The 18,817-nt window shown below is 38.6% G+C and overlaps 3 protein-coding genes across 3 annotated transcripts; all 3 read right to left on the bottom strand.

Annotated features, from left to right (window-relative positions):
- Positions 1-2,630: 2,630 nt before the first annotated feature.
- Positions 2,631-5,768, bottom strand: LOC116332710 (cytochrome c oxidase subunit 5A, mitochondrial-like). The gene is made up of 5 exons (XM_031755758.2): positions 5,611-5,768; positions 4,377-4,493; positions 3,356-3,477; positions 3,142-3,263; positions 2,631-3,046 (listed from the first exon to the last, which is right to left on the bottom strand). The coding sequence occupies exons 1-4, from the start codon at positions 5,681-5,683 to the stop codon at positions 3,150-3,152; spliced, it is 426 nt and encodes a 141-aa protein (XP_031611618.1). The 5' UTR covers positions 5,684-5,768; the 3' UTR covers positions 2,631-3,046; positions 3,142-3,149.
- Positions 5,769-7,547: 1,779 nt separating this feature from the next.
- Positions 7,548-8,168, bottom strand: LOC116332612 (ribonuclease P protein subunit p25-like protein). Its single transcript, XM_031755623.1, has one exon. The coding sequence runs from the start codon at positions 8,166-8,168 to the stop codon at positions 7,548-7,550; it is 621 nt and encodes a 206-aa protein (XP_031611483.1).
- A 3,156-nt stretch (positions 8,169-11,324) lies between these two features.
- On the bottom strand, positions 11,325-18,166 carry LOC116332611 (protein mono-ADP-ribosyltransferase PARP6-like). Its single transcript, XM_039614221.1, has 21 exons — positions 18,143-18,166; positions 17,864-17,970; positions 17,700-17,760; positions 16,924-17,014; positions 16,774-16,837; positions 16,504-16,663; positions 16,286-16,417; positions 14,329-14,382; positions 13,786-13,881; positions 13,593-13,685; positions 13,386-13,511; positions 13,227-13,292; positions 13,010-13,077; positions 12,705-12,753; positions 12,426-12,538; positions 12,249-12,321; positions 12,050-12,119; positions 11,889-11,968; positions 11,722-11,785; positions 11,560-11,644; positions 11,325-11,430 (listed from the first exon to the last, which is right to left on the bottom strand). The coding sequence occupies exons 1-21, from the start codon at positions 18,164-18,166 to the stop codon at positions 11,334-11,336; spliced, it is 1,773 nt and encodes a 590-aa protein (XP_039470155.1). The 3' UTR covers positions 11,325-11,333.
- Positions 18,167-18,817: the final 651 nt, after the last annotated feature.

Raw genomic sequence — 18,817 nt, 5'->3', positions numbered from 1 at the left:
TAAATGCATAGTGGGAACCTTGCAACACTCACTTCTGTTTTCCAGGGCCAATAACAGGGTTGTTTCAGTAGGCTGGCACATGAACAGATCAAGAACCAGTCTGTGGCTCCAATTCTATCAGAAGTAAATGCAAAACCAACCACTTGGAAACTGGTTGAAAAATAGAATTGTGTACAGACCTCCTGCCTCCACAACCCGTGAGCCCATAAACCCATCTTTAATTGGTCTAGAAAGCAGCAGATAGATTACTAACAAGCACATCACCCCTATTCTTCCTTCTCTTTATTGGCTTCCAGTCAAATTAACATTTCATCTTAAAATGATATTAATTAATTATTTAATTGGAACAGCCTTTCTCCTGTTGGATGTCCTTGTTGGACTTTCTAGCAAAGCGAAAGTTTGTATTCAATATTCAATTAAATTTTATTTATATGACACAAATCACAGTAACAGTCAACTCAGGTTGTCTCTACAACAGTACAGTGAAAACCCTAACAATCAGACAGCCCCCTATGAGCAAGCACTTGGCAAAAGTGGGAAGGAAAATCTCCCTCTTAACAGGAAGAAACCCCAGCAGAATTAGGTTCAAGGAGGGTCAGCCATCTGCCACAACCGGCTGGGGGTGAGGGGGGTGGGTGGGGGGGGGAGACAGGACAGAAGACACACTGTGGGAGAGGGAGCCAGAGATTAAGAATACTAATGATTAAATACAGAGTGGTGTATAAACACAGAGAGTGAAAAGAGATGAGCATATATATACATATATATATATGTATATATATTTCAATTGGAACAAAAGAAGCATGAGAAAACCCCCCCCCACTACTTTCTTGATCAAGACAAGAGTAAAAGAAAGAAATACCTCTAAAAGTGAAAGAAAGCACCACGAGGATGACCTTCTGACCTCTCCCTCGGGAGATGCTTTATGTTACTGAGGTAACGCATCCAGTCACTAAGCCAATGTTTTAGTGGCAAGTGTGGCAGTGGGGCAATTTTGCACGGCTTACATACATCAGGCTCACCATGCAACAAATGATACACGGCTTAAAGGTGTTTAATGGCTATTCTGTGCTTGTTGTTTGTCAGTCTGTTCACAAACATTTCTTAACCAGATAAGCTGTCAGTCCAGTGTGGCAGTATTGCAAAAACAAAGATGCGTGCATTTGCTTTCTTCAGTGATATTTCCTGGTCTGTAAGAGACGCTCTGACTCTGTTGTACATGGAAACAATCCGTCTTTTTATGGTGTGGTTTGGGGAATAACGCCGTTGTTTTTAACCAGTGGTGTCTAGTAGGGCAAAAATAACATCTTACACGTCCTTAGTTTTATGTTCACATTTAGAAAAGTACAGGAGCTAGGGAGCAGTAAGATGTGTATAAAAGCACTGAAACATTAAGAACTATTATTCCCAGTGAATCATATCCTTTTTCTCCCTTTGGCGGGGCATTAAAAAGGGCCATTCAAATTTGAGATAGCAGTGCCACTCATGTCCCCAGCTGGTGCCACACCCCTGCTGTTTTCCAATAACCATTCAACACATTTATTTATGAAGGAACTCTGAAGTAACTAAACTCTTCAAGCAGTGCCAGCAGGAGAAATGTCACCTTTCTATAGTTGCCTGCTAAGAAAAGCTAACTATAACTGTAATCTCGGCGCCTTGATGAACATATGATGCTCTGCTATTCCTGGCAGCAAAATACTACATGTGATTACTCTGCTTGCTCGGGGGAATCAGTGTCTATAGTTTCTCCCACCAGTCTAAATAAAGCTATTGGCTGATGCTGTTGACGTGAGCAGAACTCTTAGATTCAGCCATCGAATAAAGCTTTTGTAGACCTGTAGGTAATCACAAGCCAGACCAACTACATATAAATTTTTTTTTTTGTTGTTGAAATTTTAAACCCAGCAAGAGAAATCGAAATTAAAATGCTCTGCAGGATGTTTTGTGGTATTTAGATCACGGACAATAATAACTAGCCCATTGTGGCACAGAATAGATAACCAACATTTCCTGCGTCTCTAAAAATATTCTAGTAGGCTACCAATAAGATAATACTATAAAGTGTCTTAGCTTCTCAGAAACGAGTTCATACAGATAAAAATAATAAGCAGCAGAAGATCTATTAAAGGGGTTTTGACTTTATACTAGATACTTTTGTTTTAGTTTTACAGGTATAGAAAGCACAGAAATGATCCTGTCCAATTCCAGTACACAAAAATATCGCTTCAAACTAAGCTTCTTTAAAATATACCTAAAAAACAACATAGTCTAGAAGCCTAAAGAAGAAGTCATTTGCTAATGTGACTCTACTGCACTAAATTTTTGAGGCATATCTGGAAATAAAAAGCAAAATTTTTGCACTGAAATAGTTTTGCCAACTTCAACTTTTAGTTCCTACATTTAAAGACACATTTCCAAATGATAAGTCATATTTTTAAAATCTATGGAGGAACCACTTAACACTCAAAGTCAGGATTTTTTTGGGCAGACTACACAAACTACTGAATCATTTTAAAACTACAATTATACTCAACACAAAATGTAACTTAGAAAATGTCAATTCTTAAAAAGATATTTATCAGGAAAAAGAAATTTTACTTCAGACATCTGCTCATAATAATATCACACCATTTTTCATTTGAACAAGTTTATTTTACCCGCACATAAATTTTCCCTGAAATAAAAAAAGAAAAGAAAACAGATGTAGATCGAGTACAGTAGAATGATTTTACATTCATATGGAAATGCTGCTCCCTGGTGGTAAAATGTGAATCTTACAAGACACACACTCGGACAACATGTACCATTTGGTGACACTTTGTTCTCTATTAAAGCAACATGTAATGAAATATTGCTCCAACAATTACTCAGACTATTGAAAAATATTCCATATACTTGTGACACTCAAAGATACAGTTTCCTTTATTATGTTCAACAATATTTTACAAGCAACAGAACTTAATAAAGGCCAAATTAAATATCGCACGCGTTTTATGAGGCAAACATTGAAGTAAAAGGGTTTTGAGTCCAGGGTATGTTCTTTGATCTGAAACAAACAAACATATATAGACGCCTGTTAAACATTCATCTTATAACACACATGGAAGAGAATAAACATGACTGGAGAGACAATGTTACTACCTGCTCTGCTAAATTTTGTCAATGCCGAGCTCTTCAGGTGTAGAGATGCCAAGCTCATTTAAAGTAGGCCGCAGCTCCTGGATCACGTACGGGTAGATATCTTTATGGGGTCCGGCTTTGTCCTGAGGAAATAAACGATAAAACCCATTAATCACCATTATCTGACTACAAAGGTTCTGGCTGGCAGTTTTCTCTCATGTGCCTTTTCTCTCACCTTCACAGCTTCCAAAATTCGGATAGCGCTGGCCAAGTCGTTTAACCTCCGACAGGCTCTCAGTGCAGCCTCGAGAATCTTTGGCTCAGGTACCAAATCGTACCCAATCAATGTGTTCATCCCTGAAACAAGCAGTCAGAACACATTTAAACCGGAGATCAGAGAAAAAGTCTTCTGAAGGATCTGTGCACAAACAAATAAATAAAACGACTAACTATTCTCATCAAATTATTTTCGGTGTAGCTTGAAACAGTATTTTAAATCCCTCTTTACCAAAGCCCTCTATAAATGAAGCTAACACTTAATGGACACATGCCCCTGTTTCAATTATCATCAGAGGAGGAGTCTATTTTGAGCTGGTGCCAGACACACCATCCTGCTGCCAAAAATACTTACTAATGGATCAAATTTGTATTAATCCAAGACTCAAAAACAAAAAAGCTTTTACCTGCTTTTGTCATGTTTGACAGATTTAATGGACAGAGGTAGGCTGTTACATTAGATAAATTAGCTGGGAGATAAACCTGCATACTGTAGACAAACAACTGTTGTCTAGTGCTTATTTATAGACTACACACAGCCTCTGTCATTGTTTAGCAGCTGTTAACAATATAGATGGGTTTTGTCAGTCTATATAAATCTAAAACAATATCAGGGGTGAATGTCTCATCACGAAAACTAATTTTCTTATAATAAGCTCAGTTTTTACATTGTTATGATATGGGTTTTACAACAGGAAATCAACTGAAATAAATGCAAACCGATTCTGACCAACAGATTCAACCATTTTTGTTAACTATGCAAAGCAAACATGTAATTTTAATCATTATATTGCAACCTTTGAGTGTTTACTTAAATCTTAATCTCACTAAGCCTCTTAATGCAAAATTTTACAAGGCCAATTTTTTAATAATAACCTCTGTTGACTCAAGACAAACATACCTCAGCAATGAATAACAAGTCCAGTTTCTCAATTCCAGTGATTACATAGTTTCAACATTACTATATTCCAGAAACGTACCTTTTCTCAGTTCCCATGCATCAATATCTGGCTTGTTAAAATAAGTGACCCAGCGGGCATCGAACTCCTCATCCGTCTCCTGCTTCCCGTGTGAATAACACCTTGAGGCCAGAAGAGCTGCATGATAAGAGAGAATTTTATTTCAGTGATTTGTGTCTAATAAAAGAAACCTACAGTGCCTGTTAAATAAATGCGGAAGGATCATATTTTAAAATTTTCATACATGACAGGGGCAAAATATTAGGGACACTTACTACACTACCACCCTAACTTTAACTTCAATAATAATAATGATGATAATAATAAAAACAACTTATTTAAAGAAACCAACTAAAACTGAAAATGCAGTCATTCCTAAAGTAGATTTAATGGCATCAGTGTTGTTGCACTCCCCAGTATTAAATTTCATAGGTGTATCTAATAAAGAGGCCGGGAAACGTATCTCCGATGTAAAAAGGACAAATTCTTCCACGTAATGTGATGCAGTTGGATCGCTGCCACCGTCCTGATATGACCTACCTTGTGTATCAGTCTGCACGTAGCAGATTGACACACAAGAACGTGACAAACCGGAAATTTCTGTCACATGGTCCTCAAGTTATATTTAATAGCAATTCTAAATGAAACAATATAATTTAGGCATGCGCTCAGGTATTATGTTAATACTAATTAACCTGCAACCCAAAGGACATTTCTCATTTAGACTTCTTGACCCCTAAAGAAACACCAAGACAATGCAAAACTATGCAGAAAATCAGTATTCTGTTTGTTTTTCATAAAAATCTATGCCAAACTCTGTTTTGATGTTGAATTCCAGTTAGCGGAACTCTCCTGCAGTCACCTAACCTACTTAGCAACTAGCGTCGGGAGTCACAATCACAGGGCCCGAGACGAAGCCTTCTAGCCGGGTCATGACAAGGACATAAACTCCGCCAAGAAGAACAACAGGGCATTTTTCAAAGCACCACACCCACAGTTTACGTGGGAAAAAGCTGGACTGAATGAAAATGTGGATATCATGGCTGAATCATTATAACGCAAATTCGTAATGTTTATTAAATAGCACCAGTACGATTTTTCTTGAATAAAAGCTAGCTAGCTTAGCCGTAAAGGAACCGCAAATGTGCCGACAGTCACACTTGATTTCCGTTACATTGTCTCCCTAACAGTTTCTAAGCAACTATATCAATTACAGATTAATATATTTACAATGGGTGACTAAATTAGGAATTACCTTGGCTCCCTGGTTGCGTCCGAGTTAAACTCCGGACACCGGAGACTGACAGTCGGACGGCGGCTCTGAACATGATGCGAGACTGCGAGCTACTCAGACCGGCGCGATCTGTCCGAAGGAAGCTAGTGCTAACTGTTAGCCTGGCACGTACGCAATCTCCTGTTGCGCACGCGCAAACTGCAGCTCATTTTATATTTACCCCTGGACTTCCCTAGAAAGAAATTGCAGGATTGAGAACTGGAAAAACATGTTGATATTTGCAATGTCATTCTCACAGAGAAGTATTTTTTTATGGGATATCTTTTTTTTTTGTAATGCGAACGATACAAAATAGATGTTTCAAAGGTACATTTAGGTGTCGTTTTAAAAGGTGCTTGATGATAGAGTTGCACACAAGCTAAAACTGGAAGCTTTCTTAAAGCAGAACATTTTAGATTTATGATCATTTTAGTTAGATATAAGTGGTGATGTGCATGAAAAAAGTATGGTTGCAAAACTTCAATGTTGGACATTTAAACTGCTTTTATTCCATAAAAACCTGTCATCGGATACTAAAACCTCAAAGATAAGATGCATACACTTAAACTCATGTGCTTTACTATTTATTCAGCCTGGGTCAAAGGTGAACTGGAGCATTACACATAACCTATGCAGGTCACTGGTCTACCACAGATACAAACAACTACACCTATTGCCAGTTCAGAGTTAACCTAACAATAACAATCTCTTGTGAGGGATAAAGCACACACAGCTGGAACATGCAGCTTTTACACAAAGAAGTCCCAACTAACCTGGAGGTTCAAACCCAGAACCTCTTGCTGTGAGGTGACCACTTGACCACTGTGTCACTTTATGATTCATTTTCATTGATGTGACTCTACTACAAAAGAGTGCCATCATTATCAAAGTCGGTCAAACAAACCAAAAACGTATGCTCTTGTGAGCCATTATTGTGCACATGAATTATTTCCAGAGGCAGAAAACAGAATAAAGACAACTGATGCAAAACATGTTCTTTATATTTAAAATGACTATGACCAAATTCCTGACTACTGGTTGATTTTTTACATCAGAATGACCCCGGACAGTGGTCATTAGTGGCTAACATAGGTTGTTGTGTATGCTTCTTTCCCCAGCTGTTTTCCCAGCTGGGCACAGTGGAGTCTGTTTGTTCATTTGCAAGTAAACTAAATATTAATATAACTACACTAAAACACCATCATCACCTTATGAAGTGGGGCAAATAATCATTTGATCCCCTGCTGAAGTTTGTTCACATACAAAGAAATGATCAGTTCTTGATTTTTAAGGTAGTTTCATGTTAATGGAGAGAGACAGAATATCAACCAAAAACAAAATCCACATAAAACACATTACATAAAAGTTATAAATTGAATGCTTGACATTGATTGAAATCAGTATTTGATCCCCAAGCAAAACATGACTTAGTACTTGGTGGAGAAATCACTGTCGGTAAGCACGGCAGTAAGACATCTCTTGTAGTTGGTTGACAGGTTTACACACATCTCAGGAGGAATTTTGGCCCACTAGCTCTTTAAATCCTTTAGGTTTCATAAAAATCAGAGACTGTTCATTTCTTTGTAAGTGAGGAAACATACAAATTCAGCAGGATTAAAATATTTCCCCCACTACGACTACAAATCTATTACTGATATTGTTGCTAATAATAGTTATAGTCATATGTTAACATGTTACATTTCATAACAAAGTGACAAAGTATGGCAAAAGACACATTATAGACACAACTGTTTACTTTTGTAGCTAAATGCCTTACATAAGCATCATGATAAACCCCCTGAAATGCAGAGGTATTATTTTCTTCAAGAAACCTTCATGCTGTTAAAACGGAGCACACAATAATCTACTAAATCTATACAAATGTAAAATTTCTTATTTCTCATGATGTAATCAGAGGTTTAGGGAGGACATGCACTCGAATCATCCAGACAGAGTCTCTTGGCTGTGTGTGGGGACGAGTGAGCATGAGCCGTCCTGAGCAGACCCCTGCGTCTCTCAGCATCCTCTGTGGGAACACTGATGATTTGTGGTGGCTGATATCCAGGCTCCTGGGGGTCCAGAGGATCTTTAGATAGCAGGATACAGATGGCAGGAACTCTCCGCTCCATGGTTATACCTGGTACTCCCTGCTGTGGACTCTTCCAAACCTCCTTCACTGTGTTATAGTAGAGTTTGGACACCTGGTGCAGACCTTCAACTTTACGTTTCAGGATCTCCACACAGGTGATAGTTTTTGTGACTCCTCTGCCTGAGCCAGTGAAGACCACCTGTCTTAGTGACATCCCATTTGGGTTTCTTACCTCCCCTTGCATGCGAGCTGCTGCAAACTGCAGTAAGCTGCGAATCTTGCTTCCTCCTTTTACTCGCATGTGCAGGATGTCTGCGGCCAAGCCTGGGATCGGATAGGGAATGCTGTCCTCTGTGCGGCTGATTCTCCTGAAGTTATTCTCACCAGCAGTTTTTGGAAGTGGCAATGAGATCTGGACAGAAGGACTGCATGAAGTAGGCTGCTGTTCCATTGTAGTGCCACATATAGCACTGTTCATCTGACCCCTGGGTTAAGTCATTACTTAGAAAGCAGCAGAATAACAGTGCGGGAAGCTGCAGTGTCAGACTATTTGTATGTCTCCCTTGGGATCTAAAACATTGTTCTTGTTCTTTTACTCTAAGAAACTAAAAGCCGAATGGCTCTGTAATCTAAACTTGTCACTTATCTTGATCCTCTCTCTTCTCCGTCCAAGCTTCTTTTTCATTTTGCCTTTATGAGCGCTGAGATGGCAGCCAGCAGAATAAAGAGGGCACTTCTTCCACTAATCCCACTGAAGTGAAGGAAAAGATGTCCTTGCTCTTTTCAGCACTGAGGACAGCTGATGCCAACAAACACATATGAGGCTCAGAGAGAGACATGTAGAGTGGGACATAGTGCTCTTAAAGGCACATGCAACATTTTGCCTCGTTTAACAATGTCTGTATATTCCAGCTAGTTGGGTTTCTTGTTAAAAGGCTTAAGGCATCTGGGAATGTTTTTGTCTGTGTGGTTGCTTGAATTATACGGACGAATAAACACGAGTTAATGAGATCAAGGCACGCAGCTGAAATAAATCTTTGTTTTAACTGAACTCGACTCAATTGTGCCACTTTGCTGACATTCTTAATGTGCGGTTTTGCAGATATGACACCAAACAACCAATCACACTCAAGATGTGGAGCAATGCTAGTCATTGTAGTATATAATGGAGTGTGGTTTTTCAAGATTATTTTCCCAGTGCGCTATCATCAGAGAGCCATATGGTCCAAGAGAAATGTCTTCCTTTGGGCTATTACAGCAGCTTCACAGCTCTCCTCCTTTTCAGTGCATCGCCTGCTGGGCTGACCCCAAAATACTCCTTGCTACAAAAGTTGTGCTACTTTTTAAGAAATGACATGTACAAGGACAATCACATCTTGGGGCTGCTACTTTTTTTCTGTCAGACTATAAGTACATTAAATAGAAAGACATAAAATCAGTATCCAGATGGTAACAGAGGTGCATTGGTTGCAGCTCTCTTTAGAGAAGCTGATCCAAGGGAGGAGGTGAGGAGGCAGCTGGAGGGCTCATATGGAATCAGCATGCTGTTATAATGGTGCATTTCTGCCTCGCAGGATGGTATGCACCACATGTTAGACAATCAGCAGAAGCATGAAATGCATTATTCAAATTAAGTTACTTTACAGAGGAATTATCTGCTTTTCATAAATGTCAGTTAACAGCAGTATTCCCATCCCGAGAATACTCATTAAACATTTGAACGTGGTTCACTGGAGGCCTTACGCACGCTCCAAAATCTCCCCAGGTGTTTATTTTTATCTGACATGTTTAGTGTTGCTGGAAAATGAACAGACGCTCCAGCGCCCAGCTGCGTACCCAGTTTGAACATCCTTCAGTCTCCAGTTTATGTTTTTCATAACATAACAGTTATGGGGTTTGATCCGCTGTATTTATATTGAAAAGGTCCTTAGAGTTAATGGTCACACCCCCATCTTGTGGTAGAAAGCACATATTGCAAAACTAATATCACCATGGGTTAAAGTGAACCTGCATTACAAGGCATAAGAAAATATTCTGATCTTTATAGCTTAAAAATATTCTTAATAAAGCTTCAATACAGACTGTTAAACAGGACATAAGGATTGAAAGCTTTTAGCTGATGCCATTATTTCATTATTACTGCTGATGATTTTGAAGTTCGTGGACCTCATTAAATACAAAACTGCACAAATTATGTATAAAGCCAGATATAATATGTTGAAATACAATGAGAATGACAAGGGGGATTGTTTTTGTGTTTGTGGAGTGAAACTGTGGAGCAAATAATGCAAAAACAACAATGTTCAAGCATTATTTTGTTCTAAAAAATATTTCGAAACCTGCTTTTGGAAGAATATGAAATTAATGTCTGATGAATACATCTACAGATGAACTGCTAGATACATACAGTATAGATGTATCATACCTGTTCTTTTCTCTCTGTTTTTGTAGGGTGATTATATACAAATGCTGAGGGGAAGTGGGGGTGATGAATGTGATAAATCTGTAAGTGTTGAGCATGTAATAGGGATCAACATGTATGTACATACTTTTTTGTACTCCATTTAGGACTTGATGATTGACTGTTTATTTCATGTCACATGGATTTTGTTGACTTTGATTGTGCACATGTGTGCATGCATGTATATGTACATATACATGTGAATATGTGTTTGTGCACTCAAACAAATAACTATTTGAATGGTCATAGAAAACCATGGAAAGGATTTCCACATGATTAAATTGGTTTATTTTAGCATTATTCAATTCTTCCAACTTAATGTACTTTAGTTGGACAAGCTTAATTAAATAATGATGACTCAGCTTATTTACTGCAGTTGAGCCCAACTTAATTTAATTGAGTTGATCCAATCCAGGCAAATTACATCAGTCCAAAAAACGTACTGAAAGACATTTAGTAAGGTGGAAATCTTTTCCATGATTATTTTAAGTTAATTTAAAGAGTTATTTTTTTGAAGTGTTTAACTAAGTCAAAGTCTGGTTAACATAAAATTTGTCATGCACATTGTTTTTTCCTCCAATTTAATGGATTTAGGACATAGCTGTCACTCCATCAATCCTTTTCCACTTGTCCTTATCCGGGTCTATTCCTGTCATAGGGCGAGTGGTAGGGCTAAACCTGGACAGGTTACCACTCTATCGCAGAGAGACAGACAACTGTTCACACTCACATTCACACCTATAGCCAATTTAGAATCATTAACCTAATCCCACTAACTGCAGGTACCCAGAGAAAATATTCAAGCTCCACACAGAAAAGCCCTGGCCAGTTGGTGGATTCAAACTCGGGGGCTTCTTGCATGAGGCAACAGTGCTAACCACTGTTAGCCCTTGAAAGGTTAAGCCACAATAAGCCACCACAATAAACATCAATAGCATACACGTGGTGTGTATGCTTTTCTGCCTCTTATAACCAGAGGTTTTTGTTTTAATCATATGTCATGCAAGACATAAATTTTTAACTCAAACCACTCCGTGTTTCATGTTAATGTCTTAAACCAGAAAAAGCCACAGACAATCAATATTTATTCTCACAGTTTTTGCTTTTATTATAAAGAAAAGAAAAAGACATATGTGTGTATGTAACCTGGTTTTCTCAGCATGGCTCTGAAGTAATTACTCGTGAAATTTCCTGCTGGATTTTGTCCTCTTGGGTGTTTATGTTGACATCTCCCACCTGCCCGTTTTCATAGCTGTGAAAGAAGAAATCAGACTTTTTAGGAATCTCAAATAAAATCCAGAGTTCTGACTTTCTGAAGAAAAAAAATGTTGGAACCGTTTCTCGTTGTTTGCTTTCGCTTTCTGCTTTTTGTCTTACTCACACAAACAGGAACCGCGTGCACACGTGGTCGGAAACCGGACACACCCAAATGTTGCCGTGCTTTTGCAGGTTTTTAGAAGTTATCACTGTTAACAGATAGACAAATTCACATCACAAGTAATTAAATAAATCTTTGTTGCTTTGTGGGGTCTCCCGTATTTACCTTCACAGAGTGCAACGCAGTTTAGGTTCGTGCTTTGCAGAAACCTGCCTTCCCCCACTTGTTCCTAAAACATATAGAAGTACAAGATGAGATACTGAAAGCAAAAAAATGATATTGTAATCCAGAGTGAATGTTTGCAGCATCTAGATAAATGTGAACAACCTGACCTGCTTGATTTGATTTATTCGGTTGTGTTTCTGCAAGAGTTCTTCTCTGGTAGGAATTTTGTACTGACCTTTCCCCATCTCTAAAGAAAAAGGGAAGAATACTCTTAAAAACATGCAAAAAAAAAACCTCGTAATCGAAAGACGAGAAACAGATTTCTTACCAGAATATCCAAATGATATGCTTGAACTGGGACTCAAATAGATGCCTTTCCCATACGCAGCACCATGGAGCTAAAATAGAAAGAAGGAAGAGGTTTCAGTGGTCTAGACACCCACATAAAAAATTCCTATGTTGAAATTGTCTCTAACTTCTGAGGGTGATCAAAGACAATACGAATTTAGAATGTATATATTTTCTACCTGTAACTTTGTGTAAGATGCATTAACCAGCCCATTTCTCAAAATAGAGTGCCAGTTTTCAATGTGGGAACCACTGAAAGAAGAGAAATACGATCTACTAAGCATGGACCATGCTCTATATACTGTATAAGTGATGATGTGAAAATTTCATGAAAAAAAATCTTTGACTTCACTTACTGGAAAGCAAAGGTGCTGCCATAAAGTTTTTTGGCAGTTTGAAAGTGAGCCTCCTTACATGGAGGGCTGCTGATCAACAGGAACTGATGGGGTGTGTGCATAAACGTCAGTTGCTGTTAAATAACAATTGATTAAAAACAACAACAACAACAAAAAAAAAACATTAAATGATATAAAGCACAGTATGAAATTTGATATGTGGGGGCTAATTATTAACTAGTCTACAACTGCTTCAAAGCTTGCAGCTACACTGCTAATAATAATACTGCTTGAGCATACCCTGCTCAGCGGAAGCTTCACAATGTGCGATCTGTTGCTTGCTAAAATCCTGTTGTAAAACACACAAAAGCACATCCAGATGTTAACCTAAATATAATTGGATTTCACCCAAGTTACACTTTTCTAACACTTTCATTTAAATGACTTCAGACGCAACGCTGCAATTACTTAGCCCACAACAATGCGCTTGCCAAGTTTGAACTAGACTCGATGAATGGCAACCGAGGCGAGTGAGTAACAAAAGGACAGATATGCAGTGATCTACACAATTATAACTAAAAACACATCCAGATTTAGTCTCTCACCACTGCAGTAATGGATGAGCGAGAGGGTCTATCTTGTCCAGCTGCTTCTTAATCTCAGAATATGGACCCTGAGTATGATTTAAAGACAATTTAATCATTATAATCTAATAAATCCAGTTCAGGAAATCATTTACCTGCTTTGAGTTTATGCTCAGTCAGCAGACCGATGTGTAATTGTTGAAAATGAGAGTGTAGGTTTTACTTTAAAAGACCTCACCTGTGCCATCCTCCTGATCAACAAGACATTGTCCAGAGCTTTCTGCAGCCTGTCATAGCTTCTTCTCTGTTACAACAAAAGCGAAAACAAATCAGTAAAATGACACACTGAATAGTGCACGACAGATCACGCCAGTGGTAACTTTGATTCAGCCGATACCTTTGGACTAAAGGCGAGAGTTTTGGGGTTGTGCGGATCAACAATAGAAGGGTACGGTTCAAAAATAAGGCTCTTGCGTGAAGACTGAAGGGCAGCTCTGCACATGGCTACCAACAAGTCGATCACCTGCAACAGCAGAGATTATTGCCTCACTCATGTCCCATACTGTAATAACTCCTGCTATAAAATATTTAAAAGCTTACCGACCTCTGCACCGGTGGCAACCTCTTCTGTCGCTCCAGACATAACCCCCAGCATGTGAAAGGAAAACACACACAGCTCCCTGGTGCAAACCGCTGGCTACAAACACACAACGTAGAGAATACTGTCGATGAATTACGGCTCAGTTTTACTGAACAGCTGCTCAACCACCAGTTAATTATTTATCGAGAGCTCGCACCTTAAGCATGGGCCCATTTTGAAACACGTGCCGCTCGTCACAAACAACACAATATTCATTCAGTGTTGGGATCCTCTGCTCTGCATACCTCATTATCTGTGCACACAATGAAAACAGAGGAAAAGTAGCTTTCTAAGAAAATAATTGGAAATAAACACAAACATACTCAAATGTTATGCTTAAAGTCAATTTTCCTGCTTTCCAGCTCCATATTTTGTAACTGGACTCTTAATAGTGTCACTTTCCATGATTCACAGTTGAAACTAATCATTATTTATCTTATCCCAGGCCTTGCACTAGCCCTTCAGTAGCTTCCCTGTCTTCAAGCCAACTATCTTGTGATTGGTTGTCCCCTAGCAAACACAAGTTTTAAACAAGCAATTAAATTTTTTTTAAGTAGCACCAATTCACAACAATAAATGTCTCAAAGCCTTTTATATTGCAAAGTTAAGACCCTAAATTATTCAAGAGAACTCAGGCAATCCCCTATGAGCAAGAGAACTCCAGCAGAACACAAACCATCAGATTAGAGTAAGCTTTCACCTGTACCAAGAAGCCGTGCTGCAGAGTTGGTGTGGTCTTACAGTGCCCAATTGCCTGGGATGTGAAGAGTAGCTCCATCAGCTGTTTAGTGTTAAGTTGTGCTGATGATTTCACTGCTGAGACCATCACCCTCTGTGGACGAAGGGTCACAAACACTATCACTCCATATTCAGAACTTTTAAAAAAAGGTAACAACTCTGGAAAGACTGAAATAAAGTCCAGATTACTGACGTCAAAGACTGATTTGAGGAAGGAGTGCTCTGCCTGCAGGAATGCTTTGAATGCACTAATTGGGATGTCTTCGAGCAATCCTGTGGAGGTGATCTGGACAATTTTGTGGACATATAATGCTCATATATTTCTTTTTGTAGAGATATGATCATTCCATGTAAGAGGGTTTAAAGTACTCAAATAATAAGCCATGGGTTATGAAAGTAGTTAAGTCCACAATTCAAAGAAAGAGATATGCTTTTCAGTGGGGAGAGGCATCAGAGCTGCAGGCAGCCACCAAAGAGCTGAAAAGCAAAGACCAGCACGCGTGGCATTTTAGAGGGTTTTATCATTCAGACAGAGAATTTGCCAATGCTCTTACTGCTTTGATAATCCTTTTGACATATATGATTTCAGCAAAGAAATTCAGGAACTGAGCCACACATTAAGGGACAACCAGCATTTTAATATTAGTGAAGTTGTAAAGGAATTTCTTCATATTACGGTAAATAAGAGTCAGGGATCAGACAAGTACATGTGGAAGGCTGCTTAAACACTGCAAACAAGCTGGGCCTGGTTTTTCACTACATCTTTTATTCAGTTCCTAAAGTTATACATGTCCTCAGTGTGTGGAAGAATGCTGAAATTGTCTCTGTTACCAAATTCCAGTCACCCCAAAGCCCGCAGTGATTTTCAACTAGAGGCTTTGACCTCAATCTTAATAAAAATCTTTGAAAGACTGTTTGCGTATAACCTTCACAGAGGAGTCTAAGACTCCACACTCACTATTCTTAACTTGCTCCTCAAACCCTTGGAAGGAGACGGATATCATGTCAGACTCTTTACTGTTTACTGATTTATCTTCTGCATTTAACACCATTCAATCATGTTTTACTTTGTAGACTTTTACATCCATTTGAGTTAAGTCATAAACTGGATTTTCTAACAGAACACAGACAGTGAATGGGCTTGTTTGGCCAAGTCAGTCTGCTGGTTCACCACAAGGGTGCGTCCTGTCCTCCTTGCTGTTTATACAACGCACGAGCATGTGTCAGAGCATGTTTGAAAGGACAACCACTTTAACGTATGCAGATTAAATGCCATTATTAGTCTTTTGGACACCAGCCACAGATCAGTTATTGAACAGGCGCTTTGAAGAGTCTGATCTCCAGCTCAACATATCAAAGACCAAATGAAAAAAATCCAGCACACTTGATGCCACAAACATTAATGGTCATACTGTGTAATGTGTGCACAGGGATTATTACCAATGCAAGATTTAATTTTGATAGTTTATTTTGCTTGTGGAAACTGTTCACCTTTCACATCATTAAGACACTGTTTGATGGATCTATTATTGAGTTAGTTTTAATTTTTTTTTTTTTTTTAGTCTTTGTATTCCAGAAGATGGCAGAGCATCAAATTGTGCACACATGTATTCCACCTAGTAATTCATTTTAATTGGAATCTATTCATTTAGATTTTTAGCCTTTTTGTGCTATTTATAGCCTCAGGGTTTGAAGTTGTTGCTTTATTGAAGCCTGGAGCACTCTGTCTTTTTACCTTTTTTACCATGTATATGTGAATATAGTTTTTGATGTCTGCTCTATTAGCGTCAAAACAAATCTACCTAAGGGTATCAATAAAAGAATCTGAACCTGAACCTGAAACACAGTTGCAGATAGAAAATATGTAAACATACACCAATTTTCCACATCGATGTATTTTGAAGTATATTTCCCCTCACCTTTCCGCTGGGCGTGTAGGTGAAGAGCTCTCCGATGGGATTCTTGATGGTGTAGGAAGTTGTATGATTTGTGAGACGGTTCAGCTTCATTGCTGGTAAAATGATCCGGCGTCTTGCAGCCGGTTCCTGGAGCTCCTTTAGCCTGCTGATTGTTAGACAGGAGTGAATAGACGCATGCACTAATAGATTCGGCCAGTAAAACAGCTGTGTCACTTAACTGTGTCATACTTTGATAGTGGCAGCCTGGTGCTAAGTCTTGCACAAAATTTCTTGATGGTTCCACTTGGCCTGAACCAGCTGTGACTCCTCTTCTGCCCAGTTACAGCGTTGTCGTTTGCAAGGTGTTTCCACACCCGAGATATGAAAACTGTGAGAATACTGGAGAACAGAAGTGAAAGGTTGGCTTTTACACAATCTTCAGATGAACTATGATTGAGACAAAAAGGGTGGATGTGTCCTGTTGGAGCAGTTAATCTATGAACACTCACTTCTGCAACTGTTTCCCAAGACTGAAGTTATTATTAGACAGCTGAAAGACCTCAACTGAAGGTGCTGCAGTGAAAAACATCACTTGATCAAGTGTCACATTGATTTAGACTGAAGTGAATTCTGCACGTGGATGTATTGTTACTGCTCACCAGGTCCATCCAGATACTGAGACATAGAAAACTGCAGACGGATAACAACTGGCTCTGATAGATTAATCCTCCAGGCTTGGGCTGCCACCTCCTGTGGACACATAAAAGATTTCAACACTTTCAGGTGTGATGCAAATATGTCACTTTAACCAATGCATGTGCAGTTGTGGTCAGAAGGTTCCAGACATCCATTTGTCACAGAGGGACAGTCACAAAAGAAAAATGTGGTCTCTTCTATAGATATAAATGTGATAACATAAAACATCTAACTAATGGAAAAGCGTATTGCATACTGTCCCCAGTATGCATAATTGGAACATGGTTCATGTTTTAAATTCACAACATTGTTCTTTAACTTCCCTTCAGTTGATTACGATTTGCCTCTCTGTGCTTGAAAATCTGAGTTATCTGGAACACTGGGCACACCAACAGTAATGATGGTGCTGATATGACAGTGAAGAAGTGTTTAGGACGTCAAACGATAAATCAGAAAGTTACATTTCTGTGGTGACTACATGATCTAGCAGGATAATGACCCTAAACATAGATCAGAAGTGGTTTCGAGACGGTTAATTCAAGATAAAATTAGGTTAACTTATAGATCCAAAGAGAGCTGATCAAATCGAGAACATGCGATTACATATTAGCTGCACTTCACATAGAGATAGTACCCTCAAGTCTCTGTCTGTTTAAAAATAATAATGAATTACTTAGATAAATTGGTGAATAGCAGATAAAAATGTAATTCACTTGTAAATTGATGTAAATCAACTCACATCTAAAAAGTTAGCATTAATTTTTAAGTCCACATCCACATCATCAATTGACCCGTACTCCCTAGGAGAAAAAAAGAAGGGAAATTATGAAAATGTAGTTTAAAAAGGATCAGGGATCACTTCTACTAAAAGCCATGAACAAGGAGGGATGTTCAGAAGTTCACCTGACAGAGACTGCAGAGTCTGAATACAGAGTCCTGACTGCCTCGATGTCCCTGTCCAGCCAGGGGTGGCGACAGAAGTCAGCATCATCCTGACTCCACAACTCTCCCTATGAAGCATGATGAAAGGAAGTTACACCGTTATGACTCCAGTGTATAAGATAGCATGTACTGATACAGTTTAAAGCTGATTATGTGTGATCTGAACAAGCCAGTTATTGTGTATTTTTACTCTCTAAAGATTTATTTGAGTAATGCTTTAAAAAAAACAAAAAAAACAACATGTTCCTCAGAGTAAAATATCATTTGTTGGCTTTGCTTAAATACACACAAACTCACTGCAACAGAAAGATTAAGAAAAAAAAAATTAAATGAATCAAGTATGTGAACAAAAGTGGATTTCAAGTAGTGTGTTTACAATGTAGACAATTTTGTTTGCATTAGTGTGAAATCAACTGTATTATCTGTTTACGACTGCTTAAAAGGAGAAATCATTGTTCCTGCCAAATACTTTTATCAAGCTCTTGAATGACCATGCAATGCTTTGTTTGTTTTTTAATTATCTTTTATATGCAACAATATTTTATCCTTGAATGGTTTTGAAAATGCTACAAGGTTGTAATAGGAAGACACTGAAACTGATGTTTACTTGGATTCCACACAGGATCTCATCTGCATCAGCGTCGTCGTCACTGTGGCACTCCTCCCACTCCTGGCACTCCTGTTAGGTTGACGGGAAAAGCTGCCAGTCAAAAGATCCTCTAATTTACAGAGTTAATTTAAACCTTCTATTAACCCAAACAAAATCAGCTGGCCCTGCTGCTAAGACTCACGCCTCATTTAAGCCATTTGCTATGATGAAAATGCAAAAGCAGCATATATACCACAGTGTGATGCAATTTCAGCAAGAGACCAGCAAGAGAGGACTTCAGCTATTTACTTCTTTTTTGTCAGTAT

Source organism: Oreochromis aureus, linkage group 7, assembly GCF_013358895.1.
Source record: "Oreochromis aureus strain Israel breed Guangdong linkage group 7, ZZ_aureus, whole genome shotgun sequence".
In the NCBI taxonomy this organism is placed as follows: domain Eukaryota; kingdom Metazoa; phylum Chordata; class Actinopteri; order Cichliformes; family Cichlidae; genus Oreochromis; species Oreochromis aureus.
This window is presented reverse-complemented; position numbering and strand designations above follow the sequence as displayed.

Bases quoted from the DNA above. Each gene is read 5' to 3' on its own strand.
- LOC116332612 (XM_031755623.1), bottom strand. From the start codon at position 8,168: ATGGAACAGCAGCCTACTTCATGCAGTCCTTCTGTCCAGATCTCATTG.
- LOC116332611 (XM_039614221.1), bottom strand. From the start codon at position 18,166: ATGATATTTTACTCTGAGGAACAT. The intron at 17,971-18,142 runs GTTGTTTTTTTT...CATGCTTCATAG, and splicing joins TATTTTACTCTGAGGAACAT to GGAGAGTTGTGGAGTCAGGA. The intron at 14,383-16,285 runs GTGAGGGGAAAT...TTCACATCCCAG, and splicing joins CCTACACGCCCAGCGGAAAG to GCAATTGGGCACTGTAAGAC.
- LOC116332710 (XM_031755758.2), bottom strand. From the start codon at position 5,683: ATGTTCAGAGCCGCCGTCCGACTGTCAGTCTCCGGTGTCCGGAGTTTA. The intron at 4,494-5,610 runs GTAATTCCTAAT...CTTATCATGCAG, and splicing joins GACGCAACCAGGGAGCCAAG to CTCTTCTGGCCTCAAGGTGT. The intron at 3,478-4,376 runs GTACGTTTCTGG...TGCTTGTTTCAG, and splicing joins TGCATGGGAACTGAGAAAAG to GGATGAACACATTGATTGGG.